The 27,847-nt window shown below is 53.7% G+C and overlaps 1 protein-coding gene across 3 annotated transcripts in view; it reads right to left on the bottom strand.

Moving 5' to 3' along the window:
• MTA1 (metastasis associated 1) overlaps nucleotides 1-23,079 on the bottom strand; it is a 43,716-nt gene extending 20,637 nt beyond the window's left edge. For 2 of the 3 annotated variants that reach the window (XM_063088884.1, XM_063088885.1), the window contains exons 1-3: nucleotides 22,932-23,079; nucleotides 7,139-7,206; nucleotides 939-1,032 (exon numbers count right to left, since the gene is read on the bottom strand). In XM_063088884.1, coding sequence (XP_062944954.1) covers nucleotides 939-1,032; nucleotides 7,139-7,206; nucleotides 22,932-22,959 — 190 coding nt within the window. In that variant the 5' untranslated portion in view covers nucleotides 22,960-23,079. Of the gene's footprint in view, nucleotides 1-938; nucleotides 1,033-7,096; nucleotides 7,207-22,931 lie in introns of all 3 variants that reach the window. The other variant, XM_063088882.1, reaches the window with a different exon arrangement.
• Between the last annotated feature and the right edge of the window lie 4,768 nt (nucleotides 23,080-27,847).

Raw genomic sequence — 27,847 nt, 5'->3', positions numbered from 1 at the left:
GTAACTGCCCCAGCTGGTCAGCCCAGGACAGCCCAGAGCAGCCCTGTGGTCAGGCCGCTGGAGAGTCAGGGGACAGTCATGTTCCTCACCTACTGGGAGATGTCACCCCACACAGACCACAGCCACAGCCCTGGTAGGGGGACACCAGCAGCAGCGGGGAGCCACTAAGGTCCTTCAGCAGCAGAGGCTCAGTGTGACCCACGTGACAGAGTATATGAGTCCCAGGCCTGGCACCCATGGGCGTCAGGGCCCATTCCAGCCTCCTCTGCTCCAATGTGAGGGAACAGGGTAGCCTCAGGTGGCTTCTGTGAGGCTCAGGGCAGCTCCTGTTCTGCCCTAACATCCCCCAAGCCCATGGGCGACATACATCCCTCCCACTGAGCTGTGTAACGCCCCACCACGTCAGCATTTATTGCACTGAGGAGCAAACTATAGAGTAGGGAAAGAGGGACTTATCTTCTAAAAATACCTTTCAGAATGCCAACGGAAACCTCTTAGTAAAATAGACACAAGCGTAAGCGTAGTATGTGCAGGCCCAGGCAGCAGCCACAGCCCCAGGCCAGGGCCTCCCCCACCTCCACCCCACAGGCCTGACAGAGTCCAGGGGCTGGGCCCAACCTAACACACCAAGGGACCTGGAAAGTCTCCAAAAGAAATCACTTAAGAAAAAGAAAGAAACCTCGGTCGATGAACCCCACATCCAGCCATGCCCCACAACAGGCTTGCAAGACGCTAGGGAGACGCAGGCCCGCTTCATGCAGAAGGGCCAGAAAGGGCCCGAGCCACGCGGCACACAGTGGGACCTCGCCGCCCTGGCCCAGCGGAGGAGGGCACAGCACGAAGCAGGCAGGGTGGCCTCAGTGAGGCCAGGACCCCAGAGCACACCCTGGGGCGGGGCGAGGTGGAGTAGCTGGCCAGGCATCGGGGCTCAGACTCACTTGCGTGCTTGTCAGCCAGGGCGATGAGGGTGCTGGAGATGTCCCGCCGCCTGTAGAAGCACACCACCTTGGCCTCCACGTTCCCATTGGCTGTCTGTAACAGCAAGGCAGGGCGGCTGAGGACACACTCGGAGCAGGCCCCCACCCATCCATGGCTCTGACCAGCTGCACAACCATGTCAATCCCTCAGGGCCTCAGAGACGGGCACCTGACGGAAGGAGCAAATCCCACAGCATGTCAAAGCCCACAGCGAGGGGAGGCACCAGCATGGAGGCAACAAGGAGTCCCCAGGTAGGCTCAGGAGCAGCCCCACCTCTGACCTACTGAGATAGGTCAGCTAGAGGACCCTAGGGGGCTGACCACGACCCACAGAGAGCAACCTGAGAGCACCAGGGACCCCGAGGAAAAGGCCCCAAGCTGGGCAGGACCTCGGCCAGCTCCTGGGGCCCCAGCACCTGCCCCTCCCACAGGTGCATGTGTGGACTGGGCCTAGCAGTTGCCACATCAGCCACTGGGGGCTCCCACCAAGATGGCCCCTGAGGAGGTGGAGGCCACGGCCTGGACTGCCTGTCCTTCCTTAGGTGCTGCTTGCCTGCCACCAAAAGTCCTCAAGGACAGCTCTGGCTACAGAGTTTAGGCAAATCCTGCTCTGCCTTGGGCAGTGGAGGCCACCCTTCCTCCCCTGGCACCATTGCCAGCGTGTCAAGGATACACAGCTGGCTGCCTGTCTCCATCCCTTTCCATGAGCAAAGCAGGCTCAGGTCAGGGATGTGGGCTTTGGATTCGGATCCACACGAAACAGAGAAGCCACAGGTGGAACTTGGAGCCCAAATCCTGAGAGTTTTAACTTGGACTCCTGCTGAAATTCCAAGTCAGCAGAGCTGTAAATAGTCTACTTAGTACCAGGGTGAAATGCTGCCACAGGAAGAATGGATCTTCTTTGAACTAATGGGTCTGTATAAAATTGTGATGCTGACACGAGGATGGCAGCTGTAGGAACTGTGGGATTGCACGGCACACTGTTAAGAGTGGGGGCTCCCTCCTGAGGGCAGAGCACCCACACGCATGATCCAGAGTTCTGTGCACAGGACACGTGTCCCTCCCCGTGTATTCATCACATCCCCATGGACTCATGGACACTGTGTGCTGAGTACCACCCACTGCTGCCAGTCTCCTGCTTCGGCCACTGGGACCTTACTCAGCCGGCTCTTGTGTCCTGCTGACATGCCCCACCAGAGAGGGGTTTAAAAAGCATTCATTTTTAAACTCAGATCTTATGGTAATACATGCACAATGTGAGAAGTCAGTGCGTTGGGAGCCTTGCAATGCCGCCCAGCAGCCCCCACCCCTGCCCGGACGCGCCAGGCCAAGGTCATCCCTGCAGACGAGGCGCCCGTCCTTGTGCCCACCCCACACACACGCCCTCCCCACCGTACCTTTGACTGAGCCAAGCTTCAGTGTGTGCTTGTTATGATTGTGTATGCATGTGCAAAATCGGCCGAGACACACTGAGACGTCCCTCCTTTCCTCAACAACTTTGTCTCCTGAGGCTGACAATGAGGCGTTTTCTCCATTTGCCTACTTTTCTGTGTAACTATCGCTGATTCTTCCCAAAGCACGTCGGGAGCCCCGTGGAGACCCACCCCCTGCAGACGCCGCCAGCCCCTCCTTCCTCGTTTTGGTGGTGTCAGTGGTGACCTTCCCTGGGCCGCCACTTGGCAGGTGCAGAACTCACCTGCAGCGCTGCTGCTGAAAAGGCACATGTGGTTGGCCCCCGGCCCTTCACATGTGGCCTGCTCCTCTCAACATGTTTCACCTCCCAGGTTCTGAAATTTTAAAGTACGCCTTGAAGGAGGCCCTCTAGCCCAGTCCGGAGAGGTTTCCTTATTTCTTAGGCCCTTCCTTCTTCTCTGTTTGCAGGTCTCTTGTTTTCCGTAATTCCTACTAACTGGATGCTGGACCATAGAACCGATTCTTTAATTTTCTGCTTATTTGTCTCTCCCAGTCTTTGTGTTTTGTGCTACATTCTGGGAGGTATTCTCAACTTGATCTCTGTGACGGTCAAGTTTAGGTGTCAACTTGACTGGATGAAGGACACCTAGAGGCTGGCAAAGCGTTCTTCCCGGTGTGTCCGTGGGATGTCTCCAGAGGAGGCGGTAGGTTGTGTTGGTGGAACATTCTCCTCAATGCGGCTGGCACCACCCACTCGGCTGGGGGCCCAAACGGAACAAAAAAGGAGAAAAAGGGATTTCCTCTGTCTCTCCCTCTTTCTCTTTACCCCAGAACTGGGACACTGTCCTCCTCTTGCCTGTGAACGTCACACCTCCAGGCTCTCTCGCCTTGGGACTCCAGGGCTCACACACGCAGCCCCCCACCCCACCTTGGGTTCTCAGGCTTTAGCCTTGGACTGGAGTTACACCACCAGCTCCCCCAGTTCTGAGGCTTCAGGACTTAGACCGAGCCACACTGCCAGCATCCTGGGGTCCCCAGCTTGCAGACGGCCTGTTGTGGGACTTCTTAGCTTCCATGATCCCATGAGCCAATCCCCTCATAAATGCCCTCTCATGTTATCTATGCAATCATGCACCACATAACGACATTTTGGTCAGCAATGGACCACATACAGGACAGGGTCCCATGAGATTATAATGGAGCTTAAAAATTCCCATCACCTGGCAACACTGCAGCCATCATAAGGTTGTAGTGCAATTACTTTATTATTTAAAATAAATTTAGTGTACAGCGCTTATAAAAGTATACAGTGGCACAAAATAACATTCTCAGCCTTCATTCACTCAACGCCACTCACCGACTCACCCAGAGCAAGTTCCAGTCCTGTGAGCTCCATGCATGATAAGTGCCCCATACAGGTGTGCCTTTTTAAAAATCTTTTATACCATAATTTTATTGTACCTTTTCTGTGTATAGATAGGTTTCGAAACACAGGTGCTCACTGCCATGTTACAACTGCTCACAGTATGCAGTATGGTCACATGCTGCACAGGTTTGTAGCCTGGGAGCCACGGGCTGCACCACACAGCCAAGTGTGCAGTTGGCTGCACCATCCAGGTTTGTTGAATGCACCTGTGATGTTCCCAGAACCAGGAAATCGCCTTATGATGCATTTCTCAGGAGATATCTCTTTCAATAAGTGACACGTGATTGTATATCCATCCTATTCGTTCAGTCTCTCCAGAGACCCCAGTGTAGCTGTCTTCTCACTCTGCTTTTTGCTCCTGTGCACCATGTGCATTTTCAAGAGCATCTCTCCACATTTAAGGTGCACCTTTTTCCTCTCTCTGAGAATGTCAGCAGGTTTTGTTTGACTTTTAGTTTTCTTCTGTTTCCTGCATCAGCTCTGTTTCTTCCTAGTTCCGTTTCTATATATTTTGATCTATCTTCATGTGAAAAGCCCTCCCAAACATCCCATGACTCTTGGCTGCTGGGAGCTCTGTAAAAGCTGGATGGCTGGGTATGCGGGCTTCACTGCTGGGTGACAGCAGGAGTCGGTGTTCTGCCAGGGGCCACCAACACCAACAGCCATGCTCTGGCAACTCAGATAGAAGGTATCCACGCCCTCCAGAGCTCCAGAAGCCTGGCTGCCAGGGTCCTAGGATCCAAGTATGTAACGGGGCCAGGGTGGGGCCACAGGGAAGAGCCTACCAACGAACCCATTTCCAGCCCCTGCCTGAGCTGCAGGTGCCTCTGAGTCCACTGCTCCAGTACAGGACAGGGTTCTGCAAGTCCCTCTGATCCCCGCACAGATTTTCAACCTATTCTCTGAGTTCCCAGGCCCGATTCCTGTGCCTCCATTTGGCTCCTCTTGCTCCCTCCTGGGGGCTGGAGTTTCTAGGCTCAACCAGTCCATCTGCTTCCTGACCTGTGTGGTGCCTCCTCTCCCGCCCCCTCAATCCCGTGGGTGTGGAGCTTTGGTGTTCCTTTCCTGCTATTCCAGGGGGTGTTCAGGTGAGAGAACAGAAGGGAAAAGTCTGTGCTCAACCGGCTGCAGCTACCTGGGAGCTCCTCCCCCTGCCGTCCCACCTCTGGAATCCTGGAATTTCTCATTCCCGACAGCACTGCCCATGCTCTGTCGTGGGGTCTTGCGGTTCTTTTACGCTGATGAGCGTGCAGGCTCTGTGGTCATTCAGTTGCTCTGACCTGAACTGTCACAAGGAGAGTGCGACAGCATCCCTCACAGGCTTGTGTTGAGATTAGTGACAAGGCAGAGGTCACGTGGCCCTGGCCCTGAGCAGGTGCGCAGACACGAGGGTCAGTCTGCAGTGGGGTCCTAGGACAAAGAGGACACCCCGAGTGTGCTCGATGCTCGTCGGTAGCCAAACATCACAAAAGGGTGGAAATCTGGGCCCCAACAGCCCGTGCACACATGTGGGCGTCCCCTGCTGGCCCAGCCACGTCGCCAAGGTGTCCACAGCCACTGACCTGAGACATCCCCCTGTGCTCCCCAGGGCCCTGGCCAGCAGAGACCCAGGAGGGGCCCTGCAGACACCCAGTCACTCCTGGCCAGGCTCCACTGCCAGTTGCAGAATCTCCCTCTGTGCCTCAGTTTCCACGTCTCCAAGTCAGCACATGCTTAAATGTGTAAATGGCTGACTGCTTGTCAAGCCTCCATGAGCAGTGTTTTCACCTCAGCTGAGAATGATGGCCACACTTGACCCAAGGTGCCTGCCAGGGCACAGGTTCCAGCAGCATCCAGAGTCCAGGGCCATTCTGTCCTGCAAGCAGGCCTGCACCCAGTGGGGATGGCGACGTAGGCTCTGGACAGCCTGGTCACTGCCCATGCCACCAACAGACTGGCCCTTAGGCCTCCCAGGAAGCTGCCAGGTGCTCCACCCAGCTGGTGCAGGCTTCAGGGAACAGGCTCCTCCTCCCCACTCTCCTTGTCCCCAAGGTACTGGCCGATGCCACAGTGAAAGGCCCCCCCTTGGCATCCACAGGTAGGGTCAGAGGCTCAGGCCGGGACCCTGTGCCATGCCCAACCAGAGTGCCCACCAGCCAGCCACCGGCAGGCACTGGGTCAGAGCTCAGTGTGGCTAGGCCTGAGGCAGTGTGCCATCCTGTCTGATCCCAAGAATCCCGGAGTCACTGCTGCCATCAAGCCAGAGGTCCAGGAAAGCAGCTTCTCACAGGCTGGCCTGTGCTATTTAGTGAAGCACGCCAAGGTCACCCCAAGATAGCACCAGACGGGGAGGAAGCAGCCTGCAGGGCCGCAGGCTCTGGGTGCCATGGGAACACTCAGAGGGATCTGTGACATGCCCAGAACCACACCCCGCACACCCTTTGCCGTGTCCACTGAGGCTGTGTCCACTGAGTGCCCACACCCCCCCACGCCCTTGGGAAAGTCTCCAGCCAGGAGCCAGCAGGGTGGGAGGGAGGACCTCTGGTATGACCCGCTCCCAACCCCACCCCATCTCCCAAGCAGCCAGGAGAGACAGGCCCCCTGAGCACGAGTGCAGATTGGAGGAACTGGGGTTTCAGGGTCTGGATATCCACTCCTACCCATGCCACTGGCCCCCAACCCAGCAGCAAGCACCTGCCAAGGACTCACAGGGACGGGGCACAAGGTGGGATGAAGGGCTGCCCAAGCGACTGGAGAGGCCACAAGGAACCCTCCGCTACGCTGACACCACATGCACGCCCAGAGCAGACAGCACCCGCGGGGGTGCTGCAACTGTGGGCGGAGCCGCCAAGAACCGCCAAGGCACAGGGTGGAGGGTGTGGAGGCTGGGGGTGGCAGGAGCAGGCTGGGCCCCGAGTGCTGCTTCCTCTCATCCTTGGTTGGTCTCCAGAATCGTCCAACCCAAACCCTGTGAACACTCAGTTCTGCCCAGGCCCCCGAGGGGGCACCTGTACCACTGACAGCCCCCACACCCGCTGAGCAAAGTGTCGGGTTGGGCAGCTCAAAGCCACATTGAGCACATTCCTCATAGAAGCCTGGTCACGGCCCCAATGAGGCCACTGAGGGCCCTTACTCATGGTCTCTTCAAGGGGGGAGACCCAGGTCAGGGCAGCTGACAGTGGATGAAGGCTGAGCAGACAGTGGCTGGTCCCAGGCCAGCCGCAGGCTTTGGGGTGTTTGGTCTCATTCAACACAGTGGTCCCTGGGCAGAGCCAGGAAGGGGCGAGAAGCTCCTGCCCACCTGAGGGCAGAGCAGGGCCGGGTGCTGCCAGGCACACGCTACCTTGTTGAGCTCCTCGATTCTGCGAATCAGGTACGGGTTGCTGGAGGAGTTCTCGAAGTAGACGTAGTCTGCAAACAGTACAGAGACAGTGTCACCCATGACACCCGCCGCCCACCCCATCTCACCCCCACCACACTGGCAACCTCCTGCCGCCCCCCAGGAACAGGAGGGAATGGAGAAGGTGAAGCCCCCACACCATCGGGGAGGGAGATGGATGTAACCAAAATCAACAGACGGCAAATGACAGGGAGAACAAAGCCAGCGAGCAGCCAGAGGTGGGCAGGAGGGGCCATTCCCACAGGGGCCTGCAGCCCCCATCCCAGGGGAGGCCACAGGGGCCAGGCTGCAGCTTTCTCAGCAAAGCCCAGCTCCAGGGCTGCCTGAGACCCTGCAGGAGCCTGGAACATCCCTCCCCACTGGCTGCCACTGCCTGGACAGCATGTCCCCAGAGTCATGTGGCTACCAGCGGCCCCCAGTGACCATCTCAGCACACCTGGCTGCCACCAGCCCACTCCCCCAATAGCAATAACACGGAAAACAGGCTGGGGCTTCCCCAGCTGAGGTGGGCACAGAAAGGGGCCCCAGGAATGACAATGTCACCCTCATCCAAGTTTGGGGACAGGCTATGGGAACAAAGAACAGCATGATCCAAAGGGTGCATGTGACCCCGTGGAGACCCAGCACTGGCCCTCCAGTAAGGAGAAATCTTCTCTTGTTCGCAAAACCACACAGTCCTCTGGTCTTCTCACCAACTCCATCGACAGAGAGTGACCAAACTTCCCGGAGGTCTGAGGCTCACCCTGGAAGGCCCAGGGAAGCCAGGCATCCTGGAGCGGCTGCAGGGAAGGTTGAGGCCCTGATGCGCCTGCACCCCAGCCTGTCCACCAGCCCTTGCTGCCCACCTGCACCCACTCTGTGGACCAAGCTGACCAGTAGGCTTGTTACAGTGGGAACCAGGCCCAGTGCCCACAAATGGGCACAGATTCAGCAAACTGCAGCAAGAGCACCCAGAGGTCAGGCCCACACTGCCAGGACCTTGTGGCCATGGCACACCTGCAGGCACACCCGTAAGCACACGCCTGCAAGCACACATCTGCAGGCACCCCTGTGAGCACACCCCTGTGAGCACACACCTATGAGCATTGTTGGGCTGCACCCTCACGAAGCCCCACAGAACAATGCACACATGATGTTAAAAATCCAGAGGGGACACAGCTACAGTGCTCAGCGGGACACGCGTGGCACTGCATAGGTAATTGGACAAAGAGAGGTCTGCAAGAAGTGACAGGGTACGAGGCTTCTTTTCAAGGTGATAGAAATGTTCTGAACCTAGACTGTGGCCAGCCTTGTACAACCCCATGAAAATATTAAAATGCATTGAACTGTACACTCAAAATGAGTGAATTTTATCACATGTAGATTAAATCTCAATAAAGCTTTTTTTTTAATTCAAAAAAAGGTCTCAAATGAATAACCTAAGCTTTCACTCTAAGAAACTAGATAAAGAGAAAATTAAACCCAAAACAATTACTCATACTTGCCAAAAACTATAAAAAAGCAAACATCCCTCAAGTGGAGAAGGGATGGACAAGCTGGGGGCCTGTCCGCTCAATGAGAGACCCCTCAGTGGTCACAGGAATGAAGTCCTGGTGACCACGGGACACAGGAAGGTGCTGGACATTTGGGAGACAGGAGTGACCGCACAGGGGAATGGGGGGCCTGGAGTGGTGAACTGTTCTGTGTTGTGACTGTGGCAGCAGTGATATGACTACGTACTTTGCCAAAATTCACAGAACTGTAGTGAATGTAAATTACACTTTAACAAATGGGAAAACAACACAAGAAGGCAGGAAACAATAAAGAGCAAAAATCCACGTGAAAACAAAAATAATAGAGAAAAAAGTCAAAGGACTAAAAGGTGGTTATTGAAAAGATCAACAAAATGACAAATTTATAGCCAGACTGATAAAGAGAAAAAGAAAGAGTCCACGAATAAACAACACCGGAAACAAAAGGGGGGGCAGCACCACAGACCCTACCAGCACGAAAAGGGCAGTAAGGGACGTAAGAGCTTTATGCCAAGAAACCTGATGAAATGGACTGACGGCTTGAAAACAACCTACCAAAGCTCACTCAGTAGCCCTACACCTACAGAAGAACTTGAATTCATAGACAAAAACCTTCCAACAACAACAAAACTCCAGGCCCAGATGGCTTCACTGGTGAAGTCTACCAAATACTTAGGGAAAAATTAATTCTACACCACCAACTCTTCCAGAAAACAGAAGAGAAAGGACACTCCCCGTAAGAAAATAATCTAAGTGATTCATTTTCAGAAATAATTCAGGCCCAGCCACCGAATTGTCTGACTGGTCTAGCCCATTCCCGGGGGTGGGGGTGGGGGTCGCTGAATAGATAAAGTTCTCCTTGAGATGGTCATGAGTTAACAGCCCTTTATTGTTCTCTTCAGTTCCTAATGTTTCTCTTTTCACAGGGTTTTCAGTGGGCCTTTATTTTCAGGCTTGTCCTGAGCCCTCAGACAAAGAAATTTCCTACAAGGGGATAGTAAATTGGGGTAATCTTGGACATCATCCAGGAAGATTATAGTACTCTCAGCCACTGAGGAGGTTGGGGCAGGGGCTTGTGCACTAGGAAATAAATTGCTTCTTCCAGCCCTTTTCCGTGTGCCTGCCCGTCAGACACCAGAAACTTGCAAGGCCGTAATTAAAGTCTCGCTTTGCTGTACCTTGTGTCTCTGTGTCCGTCCTTTGGCCTTGGACGGGTGAGGGTGTTTCTCACATTCCCCAACTTACAATGAGGCCAGCAGTACCCTGACACAAAAACTAGACCAAGACATCACAGGAAATCCACAGACCAACACTCTTCCGATGCAAAGCTTCTCCACAAAGCACTAAATAATCAAGTCCAACAACACACAGAAAGGACAATATTTAATATTTCTCAACCACTTCCATTTACCAGGGAATGCAAGGTCGGTTCAACACTCAAAAACCAATCAACAACAGGGCCGAGCCCGTGGCGCACTCAGGAGAGTGTGGTGCTGGGAGCGCAGCGACGCTCCCGCCACGGGTTCGGATCCTATATAGGACTGGCCGGTGCACTCACTGGCTGAGTGCTGGTCACGAAAAAGACCAAAAAAAAAAAAAAAACCAATCAACATAACTCATCATATTGACAGAATAAAGAAAAACCATATGACCATCTCAACAGATGCAAGAAAATAATCTTGCATATATTACAAAATAATCTTGTATCAAAAATACATATTCTTGATAAAAACTCTATGCAAACTAGGAATTAAAGGGAACTTCATCAGCCTGATAAGAGACATTTATAAAAACCCAGAGCTAACATCATACTTCATGGTGAAAGACGGGATGCTTTGCTCTTAAGCTCAGCTATAAGGCAAGGATGTCTACTCTTCTCACTGCTGCTGACCACAGTGAAGTCCTTGTCAGTGCAATGAGGAGAAAAAATAAATAGATGAAAGGCACACAGATTGGAAAGGAAAAATAAAGCTTTCTATAGGGACACGACATGCTTGTCTATATAGAAATTCCCAAACAGTCTACAAAAAAGCTATTAAAACTGTGTGAGGGGCTGACCAGTTGGCTCAGCTGGTTAGAGTGCAGTGTGACAACACTAAGTTCAAGGGTTTGGATCCATATACTGGCCAGCTGCCAAAAAAGAAAAAGAAAAGAAAACTAACGTGTGAGAATTTAGCAAGCTAACAAGATACAAAGGTCGATATGTAAAAATTAGTCCTGTCTCTATATACTACTAAAAAGCACACAGAAATTGAAATTTTAAAAAGTACCATTTATAATAGCACCAAAAAAGATTAAATACTTAAGTGTATGTTTAACAAAAGATCTACATATCTTTAAAGATCAAAAGATCTGTGCAAAGCTCTAAGTGCTGAAAACTACAGAACACTGGTGAGAAAAATCGACAAAAATCTAAATAACTGGTAATATATAAAGTGTCATGAGTAAAAGGTTGGGGCTGGCTAGTTAGCTCAGCTGTAACACCAAGGTCAAGGGTTCGGTTCTCCATTGCCAGCCAGCTGGCAAAAAAAAAAAAAATACAGCTGGTGAACTTTCCCTATAAACTCCCAAATAACAAATAATTTAGGCTGTGCAGGCTACGAGGCTAAATCAAGATACTAATACAACAAATTTCTACAAATAAATAATAATTAGGGACTATATTTTATAATACAGATGTACTAAGGAGAAGACTTGAATTCTGTTTTGGGGGATGACATGTTGCTTAAATGGGGCACAGTTAGTGTTCTTTATCATCAAAATCAACTGTAAATGTTCACGTGTTAATGCTAATTTGTGGTGAGATCTTATGTGTTTCATCTTAAGTATTTGTCTTTCCACACATACAGGTGCTGCCAGACACTGACCTCAATCCACAAGGTCACGATTTTAATTGAGCATATTCACTGCTCGGAAGGTACTGATGGAACTATATGAGATTCTTCTCTCCACATTTTCTGTTGGCATGCGTGCAGTAGAGGGTGGTCTACACGCCACCCATTCCACGAAAAGGTCTGGCGGCCCTCGACCTGCTCCTGGGAGGTAACCCTGACGCCCTTGGAACTTCCTACCGGGTAAGAGTGTTTCTGCTACCTGGGGCCTTAGGCCAGGCCAGACAGTTCACACTAACAGCGACCTGTAGTCCCACTACATGGCTCAGGCCATGTGCTGCCAGCCTGACCTCTGGAGACTGAGTGAGTATGGCCAGCCACACGGGTAGGTCAGCCATGACTGCACGACCACCCTCCAATAAAACCCTCTACACCAAGGCTCAGGTGAGTTTCCTTGGTTGGCAGCGCTTCACGCCTGTCCTCACACAGTCACTGGGGGAACTGGCACCATCTACGGCCCCGCTGGAGGAGACACCTGGAGGCCTGCTCCTGGTCTCGCCTGAACCTGCCCTGTGTGCCTCCACCTTTGCTGACTTTAGTCTGTACCTTTCGTTGTAACTGGCTGTAACCTAACCTCAAGAGTACAAATGCTTTGCTGAGTTATGAGTCCTCCTCACCAGTGACTGAACTTGAGGGTGGTCCTGGGGGCCCCCAAACTACAGCACATGATTACACTGCAGACCAGACACTTTGGATGGAAGGTTGGGCAGTGCTCCTCAGCACAGTTACATTGACTATGGAATACAGAAATTTCCCTTGTACTTGCATCAGAGTCCAGCACACTGCCAGACTACAGATTAAACCCAGAAAACGTGCCCTGCATATCTGCGTGGGAACAGAGGTCTTGCTCTGTTTTAACAGTAAGGAAACTATACGGTTTATGATTCAAACAACATTAGTTGTGGCCGAAATGACTTTACCATAGCATAAGTTTTTCAAATGTTTGCCTTGTAATTTTAGGATAAATTCATGAAGCACATTATCAAGTATGCAGCAAAAACTAATTTCCAAAGTTTCTGGTGTTTCAACAATGGTGGTTAAAAATCGTCCTTCTCACTCTGAAAATTTAAAACTTCGGCCCTGAGTTTTAAAAACTGCAACAAAACTTAACCAATGCCAAGCCTTCGAGCTGCTGTGAAGTGGGACAAGTGGGGATATCCAGCTTCTGTTTCTGACAAAAACCCACAGCGTTGATGACCGTTAAGTCCCTGAGGTCAGGTGACGCTCAGTTTTTTCTTTTTTCTTCTTTTTCTTTTTTTTATTTTTTATTTTTTTTTATTTTTATTTTTTGGTCTTTTTCGTGACCGGTACTCAGCCAGTGAGTGCACTGGCCATTACCTATATGGGATCCGAACCCGCAGCGGGAGCGTCGCTGCGCTCCCAGCGCCGCACTCTCCCGAGTGCGCCACAGGCTCGGCCCTTTTTTCTTCTTTTTAAAGCTCGCCGGTAAGGGGATCCTAACCCTTGGCTTGGTGCTGTCAGCACCACACTCTCCCGAGTGAGCCACGGGCCGGCCCAACGCTCGCTGCTGACACTCCTGGTTCAATAAAGTATGACAGACTCAGACATTCCCCACAGAGGCCTCAGACAAGCAAACAGGATGAACCACCGCAGGCTGAAGCACTGACGTTTCTAACAAGCTCTGTCAACTGTCCCACCAGGCCTCGCTTCCTGCGCACCGCACCACGGCCACCGCACCACAGCCACCACACGCTGCTCAGCAGGGCCCACCTCGGGGGCAGAGACCAGTGCCTCCCGACTTCTTTCCAGATACTCTTGGCTGAACACGCAGACTCTTCCTAGAGGTTCATTCTTCAAACGTAACTTCAAACGCACTACTGAGGACCCAAATAAACAACTGAGCAGCACCAGAAACACCTGCTGACTGACTGAGAGCCAAGGAGAGCCGAGTCACTGGCTGTCTCCACTCTGCTGCCCCAGGTGGCCTCCAAAGGGTGAACCTTCTCGTTGCCTTCCACAGCGAGCTGCTCCCTGCTTGGCGCCTGAGGGAGTCACCGGAGACCTACTCCGGGTGCATCCTCGCCCCCATCTCTTAGCTCGGTGAAGAAGCCCTGCTGTGACAGCCACCCCTTTAATCTTCCTGACTTTTCTGACCACTCTCTTCCCGCGGCTGGGAGGAATGACAAGTGTGCTGTGTTCCTAGCATGGCTGGGGTCCCTGGACAACGCAAAGCGCTCTGCCATATCAGGCAACAGCTAGCGATGCCCATGTCACTGGGCCTTGAAGCTGCGGCACTCAGCATGCATGCACCCTTGCTCGCACATGAAGTGCACACTGAGGTGCAGCCATGCACATGGCCCCCCGTGCTGAGGAGCTATCAGTGCAGCAGCAGAGTGACAGCCACCGTGACACTGTCATATAACAAGAAACGCACACTTCGTCTCTGTCCTGGGTCCTGGCACATCGCTCCTAAAACCCTCAGCATCTCCTGAGCGATGAGAGTGTCTTTTGTACACTAATGGCGGCTGGGGACCCTAAATAGCTTCAGGATGAGGGCTGGTCGCCAGACAAGATGAAGAGGGCTGAGAAAGTTGAGACTTTCCACTACTGATTAAATCATGCCTATGTAATGAAGAAGCCTACATAAAAACCCAAAAGGACAACGGTGGGAGAGCTTCCAGACAGCTTCACACGTGCCGGCCAGTTCCTGCCGTCCCACCGACCTGGCCCACTGCACATCCTCCTCCACCCACTGTTCAGCACATCCTCTGCAGTAAACAGGTAAACAGAAGTGTACCCCAAGTTCTGAGAGCCACTCTAGCACATTAAGTGAACCTGAAGAGGGGGCCATGGGAACCCCGACTTACAGTCAGTTGGTCAACGGCACAGATCACGAGCTGGCATATGAGTGGGGGACAGTCTTGCAGGACTGAGACCTTAACCTGTAGGATGTGATACTATTTCCAGGTAGACAGTGCCAGAATTAGGTCAAATGACAGCACACCCAGCTGTGTCCCCTGGAGAACTGATTGGCTGCCAGTGGTGAGAACTCTCTGCACACTTTGGTGACTGGAGGTGAAGCATTCTGTGTTGAGAGGGTGACAGCAGGAAAACATTTGGTTTCTTCTGTCTCTTCAGAGGCACCATGGACTGCTTCTACCACAAGGACTCAGCCCCACCTCTGCAGCTCAAAAGCAGCCATATCAAGTATATATGATTGTGCATGGCTGTGTTCCAATAAAACTTTATTTATGGGCACTGAAATGTGCATTTCATATAATTTTTATGCATTGTGAACTATTCTTCTTTTGATCTTTTCTCAACCACTTAAAAACGTAAAACCCATTCTTAGCTCATGAGTCATACAAAAACAGGCAGTGGACCAATTTGCCAATCCCTGCATGAGAGGACTCAACATTGGTCGAGATGTCAATTTTTCCCCAAATTGATCCATACCACAGTTTCAACACAATCCCCAAAAATCCCACTAGTCTTTTTGCTTGTATTTATAGAAATCAACAAGCCAATTCTATACTTTATAACGAAAAGCCAAGAAACTAGAAAGACTAAACAAGTTTGAAAAAGAAGTACAGTTAGAGGACTCACCCTACCTGATTTCAAGAATTACTATAAAGCTACAGTAATTAAGACAACGAGTATTGGCCAAAGTATAGATGGGCAGGCAGATCAAGGGAGAAGTATAGAGCCGACAAACAGAAAGAAGAATATATGGCAAACTGACTTTTGGCAAAGGTGTCCAGAAAATCCAATAGAAAAGGGATCGTCTTTTTAACAAATGGTAATGGAACACCTGGACATTCATATACAAAACCAAAAAGAATCTTAACCTTTGCCCTCACATAAAAATTTCAATTGAAATGGATCTACACTTAAAAGTAAAACCCAAAGCTATCAAAACCCTGCAATAAAACAGGATAAAGTCTTTGTGAACTTGGGTTAGGCAGATTTCTCAGATACACAAAATGCACAAATGATAAAATAAAAAACTTTGCAAAGTGCATATCTGATAAAGGACTGAAATCTAGAATATAAAAACAAACTCCCACAACTCAGCAATAGGAAAACAACCCAATTTTAAAAGGGACAAAAGACCTGGGTGGACACGTGACCAAGGACATATGGATGTATGTTAACACGTGGAAAGATGCCCTGCCCACCTAGCAGGGTACGGTCGTACACAAGCAAAAAGCGACAGGACCAAGTGTTGTCGGGATACAGAGGAACTGGAGTTCCCACTCATGCTGGCAGGAGTGCGGGATAGTACAGCCACTTGTAAAATAATGCATCAGTTTCATAAAAGTTAAATACAGGCTCACTATTCAAAGGACAACTCCACACCTGGGTATTTTAACCCAAGAGAAATGAGAACATACGTTTATATAAAAATTGGAGCACTGGTGTTAATTGTGGCCTTAGTCATAATCACCCAAAGCTGGAAATAAACAAAATGTCCATTGACTGGTGCATAAACTGTGGCACGTCCACACGATGGAACACCAGTCAGCAGGAGAAAGGGATGAACCCATGGTGCACAGGCAATCCACACGTGCTGTATGCTCAGTGGAAGAAGCCAGACCCGGAGGCTCCACGTGGTGAGAGTCCACGTGTACCACACACTCTGGACAAGGAAAAACTGCAGGAACAGAAAACAGATCGGCGCTGCTGGGAGCTGGGAGGGGCACAAGGGAAATCGGTGGTGGGGAGGAAATGCTCTGAAAAGCTGGTGGTCACACAGCTGTGCGCATTTGTCAAAAATTACACAACCACACACATACAGGGGTTTGCTGTGTGCAAAGTACACCTCAATAAACCTGTTAAAAACACCCCCCCACACACATACACACACACACACACACACACACACAGAGTCCATTCTCGTTATCTGTGATAGTTACTTTCTGTAAAGTCACGGCCAACGCTGAATCCATAAATACTGAGCCACTGCTCCTAGAGACAACGCAGGATAAGGTGCCCGTGAGCCTCCGGTCATAACATCTTCCTCAACCAACCAACACATGACCCTGTTCTGTGTGTGTTTCTGCGTGAAGACACTTTATTTAATGTATACATTATTCACTAACACGGAACTCATGGCCACTCATATGTAGCTCATGCTTGTCTCTTGACACACGCATTTTCTCCGTAAGGCACATCACAGCCTTTTTGCACTTAGAAACACTAGACAGCACCTCAGCACTGTGCCTGGGGACATTTTAAAAGTAAAATTGCCAAGAAAAAGCACAAAAAATGCAAAAAACGTACACAGACTGAGAAAAGGACGCTTATTCGCAGTATGATGGTGGAAACAAGAAACAAGCCACTGGCCAGTTCACAAGTGCAAGCGGCCGGGCGTGTCAGCCAGATGAAGGGGCAGAACGTGCCCCCTGCACAGCTGCCAGCCTCGGGAAGGCCACCCCAGCACCAGGCCCCCAGTGCCACCATGCCCTAGTTTTCCTGTAAAAACAAAATGCCATCGTGCACACAGCAGAACACCATCCAACAAGAAAGGCTGAGCCACTGACAATGTGGGGACAATTCTCAGGTGCAGTCCTTAGAGAAGAGCGGAGATGCACCCCATACCCAAGTCTAACACTGACTGACCTGGGAGCGCGCCCTCTCCCTTAGCCACGTCAGAGGTGGCTGTGAGATGACCCAGCAAGGGCAGGGACGGGATGCCCAGGCACCACCCTGCGTGACCACTGCCCCGCTCGCACCTTGGAGCCATTAAGGGATCCCACATGACGGCCCCTCGAGGCAGGCAGCAGCAAGCCCTGTGTTACCTGAGGGACTCGGGCCTTCACTGCAAGGTCCTAAGCCTGGCCACAGCTCAAGCAGAGGGTCAGGCCCCCCAGAATGACCAGGCTGGCCGGGCAGAGGGGGCAGCAGAGGGAAGGCGCCGGCCGATCACAGGCCCACTAAGGCGCTCAGACATGACTGCGCTGGAGGCTGCTAAGCGTGTTAAGCAGGAGAGCTGTGAGCAGATCGGCTCCTCGGAAGGATCATCCCCTTAGACAGGGCGTCAGGTGGCCTGGCTGGGCTCAGACGTGGGGCGGGAAAAAGAGAACAGCCACTTCTCAGAAGACCGAAGGCTCACCATGGCCTCGGGGACCTGTGCCGAGCCCCAGTGGTGGCCGCAAGGTGGGCTCCTCTTGGGCAGAGTGAGCCAGTCTCCGGCAGGACTTGGCCCGAAATCTGGGCAGGGCATCCCAAGCTCAGCCAGAGACAGCTGTGGAGGGCAGCCCTCCCTGCCAAGTGACGCTAGGGCCCAGCTCACAGGAGCAGCCCCTCAGCAGGACAGAGGTCACCGCAGAAGGCATAGGCCCGATCCCTGAGCCCGCACATGAGAAAGGGACAGCACTGTCCCCTGGGGCTTCGGGCATGGTCCTGCCTCCTTGGACCATGTACTCCAACACCCCTTATCGGCAGCTTCTTTTTTTTTTTTTATTAATCCAAGAGTTTAACGGCCAGATTTTTCTCTCAAACAATACAGAAGGCCAAAAGCAGGCACCAAGTCTGCCCCCCACCCCGGGCAGGTGTCAATGGGGCACAGCTGCTATGAGTGGTGGTCAAGCAGGACGCCATGGGACACCCCCATGATGACAACAGCCTCCCCAGTCACATGCCCACTTCTACAGTTCCTGCCACAGACGCTCCCACTGATGGACCTGCCACACACCCTCACGGGTTTTCCGTGTGGCATTAGATGTCATGGGAGAACACTGAGCAGGACCCAAATGCCATTGACAGGGACAGGTAAAGAGCAGACCCCACAGCCCCACAGAGTGAGCCCTGACAGGCACGGAACGGGGGCACCACCCAGGCACCTCTCTGCCACCCTTTACAACTCTGGAATTCTCATCCATGGGAACGTCTCAGGTAAAAAGCTTAAACAAAAAAATAAAAAACACTAAAACAAAAAAACAGAAGCAACACGATAGAATACTTCAGATAATGTTAATGAAAGAAGCAGGGTACAAAATCAACAGACAATGATCTCAGGCACAGAAAACACTGCACCAAGAAGACACAGAGGGGGCAGGGCCACCCATGGCATTGCCACACTGCCCTGCAGGGTTAGGGGGTTTCTGTTATCTTTTAAAAGTATATTTTTTGGGCCGAGCCCGTGGTGCACTCGGGAGAGTGCGGCGCTGGGAGCGCGGCGACGCTCCCGCCGCGGGTTCGGATCCTATATGGAAATGGCTGGTGCACTCACTGGCTGAGCGCCAGTCATGAAAAAGACAAAAAAAAAAGTATGTTTTTAAAAAAAAAACAAAAACAAGGGCCGGCCCCGTGGCTCACTTGGGAGAGTGCAGCGCTTGCCGCTCCCGCGCGCGGGTTTGGATCTTCTATAGGAATGGCCGGTGCGCTCACTGGCTGAGCGTGGTGCGGGCGACACCACGCCAAGGGTTGTGATCCCCTTACCGGTCACAAAAAGACAAAAATAAAATAAAAAAACAAAAACAAAAAAGGATCCAAAAGAATGGACGCTAACTTCTTGTGATGAAAGAAAAAGCAGAGGAGAAATGGTAATAACCTGCCAATTTTAAAAAAGTCCCCGAACACGAACAGTAGGGTGGTAGGGTGGCTCATGGCTGCTGATTTTTGCTCCTTGGATTTGAAACACTAACATTTTGTATCAAACGTGCAGGAAGGAGAAACGCGCTCTACTTGCCCTGGGGTGCCCTCAGCTGGTCTGGGAAGGCTGCCCAGCCACTCAGGAGGGTCAGACCCTAGAGAGGCAGAGGTCACGGAACCCTGACCCCGCCACCCTTGTCCGCCTGCCAGCCACACTCACAGGCGCCGACAGAAAGCCTCTGTCCACCACCAAGTCACTTCCTGGGGAAGAAACAGGCCCTGTTCCCTCCCAGGCTGACCACTTCACCCAGCCAGTCGCTGGCACAAAACCCCTGCCGCACCTTCTCCAGCCCAGCCCATCCTGGCAGGGCCTCGGAACACCCTGCCAGGTAGAATACAGGACGCCCAGATAACTGTGAATCTCAGATAAGAATTTTCTAGTCTAAGTATGTCTCATGCAATATTTGAGACATACTTACACGAAGACATTATTGCTTATATGAAATTCAAATTTGACTGGGCATCCTGTACTTTGCTAAATCTGGCACCCCTACATGGGAGGTCCCTAAAGAGGAGACAACAGGAACAAGCCCCCTCCCAGGCTTGGTCCCTGCCGGCTGCTCCCTCAGGCCAGGGCAGGCTGCCCAGACAGGGCCAAACCCCAGGCAGCAGCTGACCATGCCAAGAGGCCCCAGTGAAGGAGAGAGGTACGTCTTCTTTCTTATCTGGGGACCTGAGAATCCAAATGCATCCTCCTGGTACTGAGGAGTACTAGGACAAGATGCCAACCTGCCAACACCCCTGTCCCACCATGACTACAGGGCCCTAATGGGAGCCACTGGGTGACGCCTGGGGGTTCCCAACCAGAAACCAGGGATAAATGTGCAGCTTTTTCTGCAGGAACCAAAGCCTCAAGTCATATCCGTTGGGTGGGCGCCTGGGGGGCTGACAGCCCGTGAGTGTACCCCACCACAGCATGTCTGGAAGTGAAACTAGTGACCCGGATGCACGAGGCAGACTGGCCCTGCATGGGGATCGCAGCCCTAACTCCATCACAGTGCCCTGCACCGAGGGACAGGATCCTAACGTTTCCGTGTTTCTCAATCAAAGATAGAAGGACTGCCTCTGCCTGGCACTGTGGGCTCAAGAGGATGGGCCGGTCCAAGCCGTCCCACCCTCATGGCATTCCAGGTTCAGCCTGTGTGCCTGGCCCTGGAGCACCTGGACACAGGGAGACCCTTAGACCAGCTGGGGAGCACAGAGGGGCCACAGAGGATCCTTCCCCACCTGTGCAGGGCTCTGAGAAGCTTCACCTCCAGGGACAGGGCAAGACAGGGATCTGGCCTCAGTCCAGGCAGGCACCAGGCCCCCTGCGGGAGCTGTCACAGGACATAGGAGGGCGGAGAGACAGAGATCCTCATCCACATCACAGGGAAACTGAGGCAAAGAAAGGTCTAGGGGGTAGCCAGGCCTGCACCAAGTTCACAGGCAGGAGGGCTTGGGGGAGAATTGAGCTGGGGTCCAGGCCTCCCAGCTCCCAGAGCTTGAACTCTCAGTGGGGGCAGGGAGAGCTCTTCTGGGACCAGTCCTACCACCCAGGCTCAGTGGGGCCCTGCCAGAGACCCACAGGTACCAGGTACCTCCCTGCCAGTCAGGCAGTGGGTGGGGTCATCATGGCAGGGGCTCTGCTTTGATGGTGGTGCTGGCAAAGGCACAGCGGCTGGAGCCGTCAGCACCCCAACCTGGCTCGCCCACTGCCCTGGTGGCCCCATCCCCTGGCTGGCGCCTCCATTCTCTCCTTCATCTCTTCAGCACCAGCGTGAAATCGCAGCCAGAAACCACAAGAGAAAAACATGACCTCGGTGGGGCCGGCAGGCATCATAATGGGGCATTGCACCTGCAGGAAAGAGGTCTGCACTGCAAAAGGTGGTCCAAGGGAGGGCACAGGGGGCAGGGGCAGCACCAGGAGGGGAAGCTGCGGGACACTTCCTCGGGGAGTGGGCAGAGCTGAGCGGCATGAAGAAAGATCAGCCTTGAGGGTCCACCGATCTTGCCCCTTCCCCCCAGGACCTGCTCCCCTGGAATTGGCAAGGTTAAGAGAAAGAACAAGAAGGAAGAGACCCCTGCACCCCAGGCTGCTCCCCATGTGTGTGGAGGGCCCAGCCCACCTGTGTCCACCAGGTACCTGGCAAGGAGCAAAGGTGTGAGGCCGTGGGAAGGCACAGCTGCTGCTCGGTGGGGTGCAGGAGGCCCACCCACCTGTTCCGCCAACAGCTCTGAGCCACAGGGCAGGACAGGGCCCAGACCTGCTGGGGGCTGGGGACCCATTTCAGACAGGTGAGGGCTGTGCAGCTGTGCCCAAAGTCACAAGGCTGGCCTGGCTGGACCACACAGACGTAGCACAGGGCACGCTTGATGGAGACGTAGTGTACTGGGCACTTGGGGTCCAGGAGCCGGGAGCAGACTGAGGACAGAGGAGGCTTGGCCGATGGGGCCGAGGAGGCGAGTGACATCGATACAGCACACTGCACTGTTCCTAAGTAGGACCCACCGGCTCCACCACTGTGTGGAGCTGCTCTGCAGGCCGGGAAGGAGGGGGCGCAGAGGAACCTGAGCCTGCATGGCTCAAGGGAAGGGTCTCAAAGTCCCAGAGAGGAGGCACCGACAGAACGTGACTGGCAGTGGGTGTGGGGAGGGGGACAGCGTGGTGGGCCTGTGCAAGGCTCCCTACCTCACCCTGAAGGAGCCAGCGGAGGACCAGCCCAGACCCTGCAGAGCACACACGTGCACACGCACGCGCGCGCGCACACACTCACAGAAACTAGGGCAAGGCCCGAAGCCAGAGGCTTCCTGGGGCCGGAGCAACAGGAGGAATGGTCCAGGCAGGAAGCCCCCCAAGGTCCCAGTCCAGAGGCACCTCCTGCCTCTCCCCGACCTTGCCAAGACCTCCCCGTAGGGAGGAGGAGAGCGGGAGGCAGTGAAAAGTTCGGGGCGACTTAGAGACTCATCGGGATGATCACTCCCTGCTGAAGACCCCGGCAAAAGAACCCTGGCACCTGGGGTCAGACTGCGGGGGCGCGGGCATCTGGGGAGGAATGCGGGCCCTGGCATCGGCTGCCCATACTCAGAAGGAATCCATTCCGCGTCCCGTGTGGGCACACGCGCAGACACGATCCTGGCGGAGACCCCACACCTCAGTGGCCCTCAAAATCCAGCTCCCAAAACGCAGCCGGAGCCTCCCAAGGCCACGTGCTTGGGGGTCGTCCAGGCCCCAGGCCCACCAGGATGCTCCTGCGCCGCCCGGCGCCTCCCACGGCTCCCCCGCCTGCACCCACAGGCCACCCCCTCAGCCCCAACAGGTGGGCAGAGCCCCCACCTCCCTGGGGCCTGCTCGCCCCTCACCGCCCCCGTCCCCCGCCCCGGGGGAGGGGGGGCCGGCCCAAGGGGCCATTATGGTTTGGGGTGAGCATGGCCGGAGGGAGCAGCGGGTGTCGGCTGTGGGGAAGGAGACGGACTGGAAGGGGGCGAGGAGCCGGGGGAGTGCAGGGGGGGCGCCGCCGGGAGGAAGCAGGGCGGGCCCGGGCAGGGGCGGCCTGCCGTGGGGGAGGGGGGCGGCCGGGGGCTGTGCCGGGGAGGGCGGTGGGGGAGGGGCGGGCGCGAGGCCGGGGACGAGGGACGAGGCGGGGTCCGCGACCGGGCGCGCGGGGCCGGGGGCGGCGAGCGGGGGCGGCGGGCCCGCGGCGCATAAAGGCCGCAGCGGCGGCAGCGCGGCCTTACCTCCGACCCTGTACATGTTGGCGGCCATGTCCGGGCCGGCGGCGGCGGCGGAGGGGCCGCGGGGCGGGCGGGCGCGGCACGGGCGGCCGGGAAAATGGAGGCGCGGGGGCGGGCGCGGGCGCGGGCGGGGGCCGCCGGCGGGCGGTTTAAAGGGGCCGCGCTGCTGCCGCCGCCGCCGCCGCCGCCGCCGCCTCCGAGGCCGCCGAGGCCGCGCAGGGACGGGAGGGCCGCGGCGCGGGCGGGAGAGGAAGAGGAGGAGCGGCCGCGGGCGGCGGGGAGGGGCCTCGGGCGCCGCCGCCCACCGCGCGGGCCGTTACCCGCCCGCGCCGCCGGTGTCGCGCGCCCCTCGCGGGCGGGCCCTGCCGGCCTCCCCGGGCGGTCCTCCCAGGCGCCCCTTCCCGGGCCGCGTGCACCCCCACGTGGTCTTCACGGCGGGCCCCCCGGGCATGCCCAGGTGGTCTTCCCCTCAGGGTCCTTCCCAGTCGAGTCCCCTCCGTGCCCTGAAGCTCAGAGACCCAGCCTCCAGGCCCCTGCCCCACACCTTTACAGTCTTAACCTTTGCCACCCAACACCCAGTGGTCCGTGTCTGTCCTTTGCTGCCCAGCCCCTACGGTCATGCCCGGATCTCGTGGCTGTGCTCTCTCACCACCACCTGGATGCAGGCAGGTTCTTAAGCTGGCAAGCCTCCCTGCACCTGGCCTGGTGAGGCCTGCTGCCCCAGCCCGGCCCCAGAATGGCTAGAGTGACCGGCAAGCGGTGTCCTCTGGTCTGGAGTGAGGCACCTCCCTCACTTCTCCTTCCGAGCATCTGGTAGAATGTCTGTGTGTTTGTGTTTATTTGGTAAGGTCTAAGGAGACTGCAGGAGAATACTTCAAAGAATTTGTGAAAAAATAGAATTAAAAGATAATATGTGTCTTTGCACGAACTTTTCGAAAACCCTCCAAGCCTCCAGTGGCCCAGACGCCCCCAGCCGGGAAGAGCATGAGGAGAGGAGGTGGTGATGCCCCAGACAGAAAGAAATGGACAGTCCCAGCTGTAGTTTGGAGACAGGATCAACATCTGTGTTGGGGGGAGCTGAAGAGAAGGAGGCTTGGGGGGTTCTGGGTGTCTGATCTGAGCAACACCGTAGGTCACTGCCCTGTTAGCTGGTGAAGGTCTGTGGCTGGAAGGAGACGCTGTCCAGTCAGAGACATGCCCATGGGGCATCGAGGGGAGCCTTCAGAGGGGTTGTGCAGGGCTTGGGTGGGTGGATAGACGTGGTCAGGGTGAGGCCCCCAGGGACTGTGCTGAGGAACCCCACCCCACACGTGTTCCATGCAGGACACAAGTGAGGTAGGCAGGAAACCAGAATGTTTGCTGGGATGAAACCAGGCGGGGGTGCTGAGGAGGGCCGTGGCCACTGAGTCATTTGCTACAGAGTGACTGGGCAACCAGGTGGGGGCCAGGAATTGCAGTCACGGGGCACCATCTTCAAGAATGTTAGTGGGGAAGGCTGCCCATGGGAAGCAGATGGAATATGAGGTCCCAAGACACTTCCTTTGGGATGCAAGGAACACCGTCATGTTTGCTCATGATGGGACAAGAAGAGTAAAGAGAGAGAAGCTTCAGTACGGGAGAGTGTGTGAAGATGGGCAGTTTCCTCAGAAAGGGAAGAAGGTGGACTTGCTGGTCTTGCCCCCCTCAGGCCTACATCTGTCTCATCCAGAAAGCTAAGCTTCAGTATAAGATCTCCTTCCACCCATACCCAACAAACCGACCAAAAAATCACAACTACCAAAAAATGGCCAGGCAGCTGTTAGGCACAGAGAGCACAGAAGCTTCCTGCCTTGTAGTGTCTACTTCTGCCACTATCCAGAAACACACATGACCACATCATGAGACATCATGGCAACAACACGAGAATTCTGCCCCCATCCACAGCTTTGGGGAGAAGCCAACTTTTTCCTTCTTCCCACAGGAAGGTCAGGGGTGCGGGGGAGAAGGAATGGCTGCTGGAGCGTAAACCGTCCAGGCCAACCTTCCAAGGGAAGCAAGACCACGAATTCCAAGCCAGTCCCCTCAAGAGGTAAGGACACACCTCTCAAAGCAGAGTGACATTTAGTAAAGTCTCAGCTTCTCCAGCCAATCTCCACTATGTATTTTCCCTCTCCAGACTAATAAAAAAGGTGGATTAGATACAACACCCTGCCCTTAAACTAGTTCAGAGGGAAGTCAAAAGATCTCAGATAGGTTGCAAAAAAGAATTGGGAAGAATTCATCCTTCTGTGGTAGAGCAAATAAACATTCAGGAGAGAGCTACTTGTGTCAGGACAGGCATAGAGTTAGGGAGGGCAGGAAGAACCCAGAATAGAAGAAAATACAACCAACGTAATAGAAGACAACCCCACAGGAGTGCTTTAAGTTCTCGGGTCTTAACATGAATTCAAAAAGGAAAAAAAAACAGAAAATAGAAGGCAGGCCAGTTAGCTCATTTAGGACAGCGTGGTGCTGGTAACACCAAGGTCACGGGATCGAATTCCTGTACTGGCCAAATGCCAAAAAAAAACAAATTCAGTAATCAGGAGCTCAAATACTAAACGACAAAACAGAATGCGAGGCAGATTAAGGGGCCAAGAAAAAAGGATCAAAATTACACCTTTGCTAGAATAAGTCAGAAACAGCAAGGGGCAGAATATCAAATTACTAAGAGAGGAAAGGCTTGAGATAATTTGGGGGCAAGACAGCGATTAAAGCAATAATTTTTCATTCAGTTATTATTTGCTGAGCACCCGCTTCATGCCACACACCATTCTAGAGGCTGGAAAGTAAGGAAACACAGTCTGTGAGCTTGGAGTTTACAGCCTAGCAGGGAGGGGAGAGAGAACAAACAATACACAATGTCACGTGATGTTAAGTGCTTTGAGGACAAAACCATGAGGGTAAGGGGACAGAGAGTGATAACAGAGAGGGGCACTGTTTAGGGAGGTCAGGGAAGGAGGCATAGGCAGGAACATGAAGGTAGGCAAGGAGGCTGCATCCCTGTGTAGGACCTTGAAGGGCCTGTGGGAACATTGGCTTTGCCTCTGGAGGGCTCTGAATGACCTGAGCTGACCTTTGTTCAAAAGGATTCCAAGCGCTGCTGTGTGGTGAGAGGTGGAAGAGGAGGCCAGAGATGTGGAGTGTGAGCACACCCTGCAGGAAAGTTCCCCCTGGATAACACCACCGTGTGGATTAGTCTGTTTCATTGCATGTAACAGAATACCTGAAACTGGGTAATTTATAAACAAATGAAATGTATTTCTTAAATTTATTTCTTAAATTTTGGAGGCTGGGAAGTCCACAGTCCAAGGGGTACATGTGGTGAGGGCCTTCTTCTGGGTGGGAACTCTCTACAGGGTCCCCTGGCAATGCAGGGTGTCACATGGTGAGGACTGCACGAGGAAGAGAGCTAACCTCACTTGCTCGCATGCCACTTCATGTGGCATAAAGTGGGTGCTTGGCCATCAGAACTGTGCCCACTACTCAATGAATGGATTAATCCATTTACAAGGACACAGACCTCGAGATCTAATCACCTCTCAAAGGCCCCACCTTCTACCACCATATTGGGGGTTAAGTTCCAACATGACTTTTGGGGGGGACATTCAAACCACAGCACCATGTTCCAGAAAACCTGATACAGCATGATTCACTCTGAGACCTATTTTTGCCTGCTATTAAACTTCAAGGATTAATGTAGCCATTTTTCAGAAAAAGCATATCGCATACAAGGAGGAAAAAGAAAATTGCTTGGCCTCTGATTTCTCCAGCAACATTCAAAGCTTGAAGCCAAAATCCTCAGGGAAAGAAAGTATAACCTACGAACCCTTTCCCCAGCCAAGTTCTTACACAAGTATAAAGGACTCAGGAAAACATTTTTATACACACAAGAACCTAAGAAATAAAGTTCTTTAAAAATTTAAAAACTGGTAGCAGGTGGGTGACAGTAAGTCCAGTAAGTACAGATATAAATCAAAACAAAAAATGTGAGTGGTGAGCCCTGGCAGCGAGCTCCCTGCAGAGCACCCAGCGTGCAGGGGAGGCAGGTGAGAGGGCACAGGGTGGAGTCTCGCCCCCCGCCCAGGAAATGACAAGAATCGGTATCTGATGGCTGCAGAGGAGGTGGGAGGTGTCTGTGCCAGTTCCTCAGCGGCCCAAGCTCGAAGTCAGTCAATACTACCTAAATTGAAGGATGCCTAAAGAGCAAATGACACCCATCTCCGAAAGTTTTTGTCATTTCTAAAAATAATGGTAGGAGAATCTTTTAAACCTGTGACGAGGAAAAGAAAAACACAAAAAATAAACTTGGGGTGAAGAAGCATTCATCTGATTTCAGCAATTTTTTTCTCTTTAAATATCGTAAGATTTAGTAGTAGCTCTGCACTACCAATACCCGGAAGAACCTCCATCTCACTTCAACAGCGGTTATTTCAGTGGGCAGACTGCGGGCGTTTTGCTAAGAACCGCATTCCTTGTCGCATTGCTTTAGCAAGTCCTTCTGCAAAGCCGGGAGCTCGTTTCCTCCGCCGGGTCGGTGCGGGCATTGTCTGGAGCTCCCGGGGAAGGCACGAACTACATCTCCCAGGCGCCCCGGGCGGTCCTCCCGGAGCGAGGCCCCCGTCTGCCTGGGGTGTCTGGAGTGGCCTCCGCTCCGGGTCCGGAGCCGGCCGCAGTCACGAGCCGGAAAGCATGGCGGGGCCGACAGAGACCACGCGGCCGGGCTCGGCGAGCCTGCGCGCGGGGCACCCAAACTCGCCCTGCCGGGGGGTCGCGCGAGTCCGAGACAGACCGGTTGCGCCTCCTAGAGCTCGGGAGAAACCCACCTGATTTAGAAGGACGGTGGGCGCGCCGCAGTGTCCACTGCTAGCGGTGGCCAGGGGTGACGTTTTAACCTCGCC

The sequence above is a fragment of the Cynocephalus volans genome, chromosome 3 (genome assembly GCF_027409185.1).
Source record: "Cynocephalus volans isolate mCynVol1 chromosome 3, mCynVol1.pri, whole genome shotgun sequence".
Classification (NCBI taxonomy): domain Eukaryota; kingdom Metazoa; phylum Chordata; class Mammalia; order Dermoptera; family Cynocephalidae; genus Cynocephalus; species Cynocephalus volans.
This window is presented reverse-complemented; position numbering and strand designations above follow the sequence as displayed.